Below are 7,762 nucleotides of genomic sequence, written 5' to 3'. Positions count from 1 at the left end.
ATTAACAAAATTTTTTTTTTAAAAAAAAAAAGCCATAAACGACGTCGTTTTTGACCCAGGTGCACCTTGCAATGTGCACCTGGGTCCACGGCATAATTGCGCTTGAGCGCATGCTACGACAATAATCAATGGTGAGTTTCGAATACATATTCAAGAAATAGTTTGAGAAAGAAATAATATTTAAAAGTGACAAGAGTACAAATGTGAACAATACAAATTCAAAACATATGAAAATTAGTCAAATAAGATTAAAATACCCGGTATTCTATTCAGAATATTAAATGAAAATTGACTGCGACTTGAGTCTTGTCGTGTAATCACGCTGTGGTACTTTGTCTCAATTGATGAGTCGAGTGCCCAATAATTACACTGCATTATTACATTGTTGCCAAAACAATACAGAGTGAGATTGCAAGAGAAGAGAAGAGAAGAGAAGAGGATGGCTTGTGTTGCTTTAACTTCTCTCATGGCAACCATCGAGCTTGAGCTTCTGCAACCAACCGCAAGGGTGTGTCTTCATGATGATGAAGCATCAATCAAATCTTTGTTTGAAAACCTTTCTTCTTTGCAAACATTTCTCGAGGAGGAATCCAGTGGTGATGATGCTGCGGCGCTCAACGATTTGGAAATCCAAATCAGGGACTTCGCTCTCAAAGCCGAAGACGACATTGAAATACAACTCAGCAAATTTCTTCTGGCCGAAGACGACACAGAGCATCAAGAAAACGCTTATCAGGAGCTCCTTCAAATCTTGAGAGAAGCAGCAGATCAGATCGAGTTGCTGAAGATTGTAAGCAGAGAAAAAGATTCCTTTGTAAGTGAAAGAGAGATGGGTAGGGTTGCTTTAACTAATCTCATCACAAAATTTGAGTATTACTTTTTGCAACCCAACCCAATGGTGTGTCTTCATGATGATGATGAAGCAGCAATCATCAAATCTTTGTTTGAAAAACTTTCTTCTTTGCAAACCTTTCTGCAAACTGAATCCAGTTGTGGCAAGGAATTGGAAATCAAAATCAGAGACTTTGCACTCAAAGCTGAAGACGACATATGTAGCAACATCCTTCTCGCTAAACACAGAGCTATACGGCCTAACAACAAAAAGATAATGAAGAAGATCCTGGGAGGGCTGAATGATTACATGTGTTTTAGGGCGTCGTCTCACAGAGAAAATAATAATAATACTTCTCAGGAGCTCCTTCAAACCTTGCGAGAAGCAGCTGAAATTGCAGCAGAGTTGTTGATGATTATCAACAAAGAAAAAAGGCATTGTGCAGAGAGGGAGATGATTTGTAATGCTTTAACTTCTCTCAGGCAAACAATTCATGAGATAGAGTTTCTTCATGACGAACCGGAAACCAAATCTTTCTTTGGAAAGCTTTCTTCTTTGCAAACCTTTCTCCAGGAGGAATCTAGTGGTAGCGGTGCTATGACCAAAGATTTGAAAACCAAAATCATAGATTTTGCACTAAAAGCTGAACACCTCCAAATACAACTAAGCAACTTTTTTCAATCCAAACACACAACATCGTCTCAAGAAAACGCTTCCAGGGGACTACATCAAGACTTGCAAGAGGCAACAGAAAATGCAACAGAGTTGTTAAAGATTATTACCAAAGGAAAAGAGTGCCATGAAAGTGCGAGAGAGATGACAAGTGATGCTTTAACTATTTTCATGAAAAAATTTGATTACTACTTTTTGCAATCCAACCCAGTAGTGTTTCTTGATGATGAAGCAGCAAAGATATCTTTCTTTGAAAAGCTTTCTTCTATGCAAGCCTTGCTGCAGGATGAGGAGTCTAGTGCTGGTGGTGCTATAATCAATGATTTGAAAACTGAAATCATAAACTTTGTACTCAAGGCCGAAGATGACATTGATACACAAGTAAACAATTTACTTCAGGCCGATGACACAGAAGATTATCAACAAAAAGCTTCCCAACTCAATCAAACCTTGCAAGGAGCAGCAGAAAATGCAGAAGGGTTCTTAATGGTTATCAACAGCAAAAAAGAGTGCAATGAGATAGAGGAGATGGCTTGTAATGCTTTAAGTAGTCTCATGGTAACAATTCAGCAGGGGTTTCATGATGATGAAACAGTAATAAAATCTTTGCTTGAAAAGATTTCCTCTTTTCAAGCTTTTTTGAAAAAGAAGTCTAGTGGTGGTGGTGGAATGACAGATTTGGAAGCTAAAATCAAAGACTTTGCAATCAAAGCTGGAGATGACATCAAAGTACAAATAAACAATTTTCTTCAGGCCAAAGATACAGAGTATCAAGAAAAATTTTCCATTTCCCAGGAACTCCATCAGACCGTTAGAGAAGCAGCCGAAAGTGCAGCAGAGTTGTTGAAGATCATTATCAACAGTAAAAGCAATGAAGTTGATGAGGCAAATGAAACTCAGCCATCAAATTGTTTGGTAAAATATGACTCCAAGTTGTTGAATGCTGAGTCTGATGGATCCTTGCTGCACTTTCTAAAGCTTGAGGACAGAATGGTTGGTCGTCACCATGATTGTAGAGTGATAAAGGACCAACTACTCACTTCCCATTATGAACTACCAAAGATAATCTCAATTGTTGGAATGGTGGGTATTGGAAAGACTACTCTAGCGAGAAATGTCTATGAAGACCCATCAATTGCATCACATTTTGATGTGCGAGGTTGGATTACTATACCTCACGACTACAATAAGAGTCAAATGCTATGCAACCTTCTTCAGTCAATTACTCCAGTGGAGCCAAATGTAATTAAAAAGGGAAGCACTCCAGATGAACTAGAAATGCAGGTATGCAAATGCTTACTTGGTAGGAAGTATCTAATTGTTTTGGACAACATTTTGAGCAATCAAGCTTTGATTGACATCAGACAGTGTGTTCCTAATGACAAAGGTGGAAGTTGCATATTACTTACCACTAGCCACTACAAACAAGAATACTACCATAGCAACTATATCCACCACATGGCTTTGCTAGATCCAAAAGAAAGTTGGGATGTATTTTGTAGTATCCTTCTTATTAAAAAGCACCTGGCACCAAAATTTGAAAATATTAGGAATAGTGTTGTGGAGAAATGTGATGGATTACCAAAGTTAATTGTTGAAGTTGCGAAGCGTTTATCTAAGTTCAACAACATACAACAAGGGTGGAAGAAGATTGAGAAGGAATTAGAGTCATTGGGATTTCTAGATCGCAATGCACTCATGGTCACTTACAATATGTTACCACGTCATTTGAAAGTTTGCTTTCTATACTTTGGAGTCTTCCCAAAACGGAATAAAGTTCTGGTTAAAAAGCTTATAAGGTTATGGATTGCTGAGGGATTTGTGAAGCCATTGAATCACAACGAGTTAGAAGATGAGGCTTATATGTACTTGCAGGAGCTTATTGATAGAAGCCTTCTCTTAATTGAAGATCGAAGTTGTAATGGCAAAATCAAGATTTGTAGAATGCACAGTGCCTTACATAGCTTTTGCGTAGGAGAAGCTCAAAAAGGAGGTATTTTATGTGCTGTAGATACTCAACAACATTCAGGATTGTCACTAAAAGCATTTGCAAATTCTTGTCGTTGGCTAAGTTTTTACTCACACCATTTTGACTATTATGTGCTCTTTGGTACAAACATCCCTCGCTCCATTTTCTTCTTTCATGAAAATCCTGAAATGTGCGTTCCTCTCAAGCTGTTAAGAGTTTTGGCTTTTGATACTTCTATATTCCTTCAAAGAGTGCCGGTGCATTTAAGGGATTTAGTTTTTCTAAGATACCTATCCGTAGCACAATGGTACGAGGGTTTGGATGAAGTAGTGTCAAATAATCCAAATTTACAAACGCTTGTTGTTTCTCGTGATGGAGTACCAACTGTCCATTTGCCATCCAGTATTTGGAAGCCACCACACTTAAGGCACCTTGAACTTGGCAATTCATATATGGTGGATCCTCCAAGCATGGTTAAAGAGAGTTTGCAATCATTATCTTGTGTGTGGAGATCAATTCATTGCAAAATGGAGGTGTTTGACAAGTTGCCTAACATAAAAAAGTTGAAAATTTTCTTGAAAGAGGACATAGAGGCCAGTCATCACCCTTGTGGATCCTCCAGGAATCCTATTGTTTTGGATTATCTTGACTATTTGAAAGAGCTTGAGAAGCTAACTATTTCGGTTTCGGTTGGATGTGCAGTAATCCTCAAAGAAAGGTCTATGTTTCCTTCAAAATTGAAGAAGTTGAGGCTAAGCGGGATTAATCTTTCTAAAAGGGATTTGATGGTTATTGGCGCGTTGCCCCAGCTTATGGTGCTTGAGTTGAGAAATACCTTCCATGGAAGGGTATGGGATGTATATGATAGAGGATTCCTTAACTTAAGATTCTTGCTCGTTGAAGATAGAAAACTCAAGCATTGGGCTTGTGATTATGATACCTTTAGCTTTCCCTTTCCCAAGCTTGAGCACCTAGTTTTAAGATTCTGTTGTGCTTTGGAAGAGATCCCTTATATCTTTACAGATATTCCCAACCTGCAATTAATTGTTTTGGAGCAGTGTCACTCTTCCCTTGTTACATCTGCCAAATGGATTCAAGAAGAGAAACTGCATTATACAAACCATATTCTTGAGGTTAGAAGCTAAAATGTGAATCATTCACAATTTTTTATTCTTTTCTATTCAATGCTAAACTTTATTTACAAAATCAGCTTTTATTCTTTTTCCGATCTCATTTCGTTTTCTGCATTATTTTTTCATAGATAAAAATTATGGGCCCTGAATATGATGAATTGCAGAATACACATACAAATGTGTCTACAGACGACAAATTTGCCAGCCTCACACTCTCACAGTGATTTAACTGTTGTCACAAAATGGTACTTGTGAAGCTACATGAGTCTTTGCCTTTCTTTGGTTAAGAGTTAATGATTCCTCAACAATGGAAGGAACTTATTATGATTGTTACTGCAGAGTATCCAAAAGTTGCTAAGAGAAGGTGGTGAAACATGGGCTCAAGAAGGTATAAATGGAATTTGCAAAACATTTTCTTGTGTGAGTCCAACTCAAGGATAATTTTGTAGACTAGGATTCTTGTTTCTTTAAACTAATAAACTCAAGCATTGGGCAGGTGATGGTTATTTCTCACATCTTGAGTGGTTAAGGCTTGAGATGTTAATCGTTTAGAAGAATTCCCTAGGTGTTCAACAGGAAATTTGAGCCTTCGGTCAATTAAGTTTGATAGGTGTTGCTAGTCTGTTTGTTGCTTGTGCTAAGCACATTCGAGACTTGCAGGTTGAAATGGGAAACCACATTTTTGAGGTTAGAAGCTACAACATATGGTCCATTCAAAATTATTTCTTTGCTATTACATATGGATGCTAACTTTCTTTGGAAACTTGTTACTATTTCTTTTTCTGATCTCATATAGTTTTCTCCATTTTGCACTATATATATATCAAAATCTAGGGGCCTGAATATGGTGAATCACATATGGAAGGGTCTGTAGAAGACGACTTGATTGGACTTGCAGTTAACTAACAGTTATTTGAAAATGGTAAGTGTGAGGCTGCATGTGTCTTTGTATCTGCATTTACATCTGCATGACAAATGTAATGAAATGGTGTTGCTACCTTGTTCAGATAATTGAAGGTTACAAATGAATTGGCTCCTCATGACTTCATCAACTGATCTTCAATTCAGAACTTAGATTTATTTGTTTGGTGCTTTTCTCCCCAGCCTCGTCACTCAGAAGAAAATTCCAATTGCCTTGTTTCAAAAAATGCAGTGGGTATTCTTAGACAGACAAATAGTTTCTCATTTGCAGGCCATTCTAGATGAGCCCAACTTCACTTGTGAATTGTGAAGTAATCCATCAATTTGGATAATCTTGACTATATGGAAGGGCTTGAGAAGCTAACAATTTTAGTTTCTTTTGGTTGCACTGTAACCCTTCGAATCACTCTATGTTTCCTTTCCTACTGCAGAAGTTGAGATTGAGTGGGCTTAATCTCTCTGAGAGAGTGAGAGGCATTTAATGGCAATTGGCATGTTGCATCAGCTTAAGAAGTGGGTTTAATCTCTCTGGTTTTAGTTTCTGTTCTCTCTGATTCAAGAAGGGCTGCATCATTTTTACAAAGAAGAATGTTTGAGGTTAGAGGCTACATCATGCTTCATTCTTTTATTTATTTATTTATTTTCTTTTACATTCTTTAGGCTGTTACTTCTTTTTTTTTCTTCTAATTGCTTTTTGTTCTCTCCATTTTCCATAGATCAAAATCGACGAGCCTGAATGTGAGGAATAGCCATATCCAGTTGAAGAAGTGGACTTGGCTGAAATTACAATGAATTAACTACCGTTAAAAAAATGGTATGAACACAGATACTGAATGACACCTTCAATTTTGATGAGATCCTAAATGACAAGGTATATATGTTGCTAGAATTCATTCCAATAACTTCATTAATTAACTAACGTTCAATTCAAAACATGCTAATAGATGGTATTGAAACACAGGCTCAAGAGTTTCCTCTCAAATGGACAATGGTCAATTTTTCCTCACCGGACTTAGCCAAGGAGATGCATGTTAGTCATTTATGATGTACTGTCATTGGTGAAACCCTTGATAGATAGTGCGTTTGAGTTAACTAACCTCAAACACTGTAAATATTTTCTATATTTATGAATTTCTGGACAATCATATCATCTTATCTCCTACTTCCTTAAGATTGGAAACTTATATATGGACTTTGAAGTAAAATTCTTACACTGTGCCAGTGATTTTATTGATAAATGAGAAAGCAATTGTTATACGGTGGACTATGGTTCGAAAACGGTGCCGTTTATTTAAGTAGAGAAACAACAGTCGTTATATTTAACAAGTTTTGTATTTTTGGTGTGTTCAGAACAAAATAAAACTACAATGTATCTAAAATGAAACTAAATAACTTCTCTCACATATTGTGTTTATATCATCAAATGAAACTGTAATTGAATTAAAATGATACTTTAGTTGTGTTAATGAAACTACAGTATGTATAAAATCAAACTGAATAACATGTATTACATATTTAGTGTATATTGTCAAACGACACTGTAGTTGAACTGAAATGATACTTTAGTTGTGCTGAAATGAAATTATAGTGTCTCACATATTGAGTGTATATTGTCAAATGAAACTATAGTTATATTAAAATGATACTTTAGTTGTGTTTGTAATCAGTGACGGAACCACTGTGGGGGCAGCTGCCCCCACTCACCCCACCCCCACCCCCTATATAGCGTTGTATGTATATGTGTATATATAGTTCATGTTTTAGATATAAATATATAAAAACAGACATTGTAAACAATAGATTAATAGATGAGGTGGTAGATGAGCGTGTTTTTATGGTGCTTCTGTTTCAATTCCCTTTATTGCTTCAAAAAACCCTTATGAATTTTAATTCCCTTTATTGCTTCAAAAAACCCTTATGGATTTTAATTCCTGCTTCAAAAAATCTTTATGAATTTTTATATTAATAATGAGATATGTACTTTATAATGTGTTTTCTGTTTGAATTATTTTATCAAATTAATTATATGTTTCATATTTTGTATTTTTATATTAATAATGAGAGATGTAATTTATATTGTGTTTTCTATTTGAATTATTTTATCAAATTAATTATGTTTCATATTTTGTTAGGAATACTTTTATAAAATTATGATTTGTTTTATTTTTCGCCTATATCTAATAATATTTATCATTATATTTATAAAGTGTTTTTTTAACCATCTCTTTTATTTGT

At 35.8% G+C, this 7,762-nt stretch overlaps 1 protein-coding gene across 3 annotated transcripts; it reads left to right on the top strand.

The window, feature by feature from the left end:
* Nucleotides 1-393: 393 nt before the first annotated feature.
* Nucleotides 394-6,784, top strand: LOC116002340 (putative late blight resistance protein homolog R1A-4). 3 transcript variants are annotated; one of them, XM_031242454.1, is made up of 9 exons: nt 394-4,606; nt 4,771-4,851; nt 4,946-4,994; nt 5,103-5,293; nt 5,441-5,528; nt 5,614-5,758; nt 5,959-6,124; nt 6,244-6,398; nt 6,489-6,784. In XM_031242454.1, the coding sequence occupies exons 1-2, from the start codon at nt 440-442 to the stop codon at nt 4,828-4,830; spliced, it is 4,227 nt and encodes a 1,408-aa protein (XP_031098314.1). In that variant the 5' UTR covers nt 394-439; the 3' UTR covers nt 4,831-4,851; nt 4,946-4,994; nt 5,103-5,293; nt 5,441-5,528; nt 5,614-5,758; nt 5,959-6,124; nt 6,244-6,398; nt 6,489-6,784. The 3 variants fall into 3 exon arrangements, with proteins under 3 accessions (XP_031098314.1, XP_031098312.1, XP_031098313.1); XM_031242452.1 differs by having other exon boundaries at nt 4,735-4,851; XM_031242453.1 differs by having other exon boundaries at nt 4,735-4,851; nt 5,614-5,762.
* The last annotated feature ends 978 nt before the right edge of the window (nt 6,785-7,762 follow it).

The sequence above is a fragment of the Ipomoea triloba genome, chromosome 13 (genome assembly GCF_003576645.1).
Source record: "Ipomoea triloba cultivar NCNSP0323 chromosome 13, ASM357664v1".
Lineage (NCBI taxonomy): Eukaryota > Viridiplantae > Streptophyta > Magnoliopsida > Solanales > Convolvulaceae > Ipomoea > Ipomoea triloba.
Note: the sequence above shows the minus strand (reverse complement) of the source record. Positions and strands in the feature narration are given on the sequence as shown.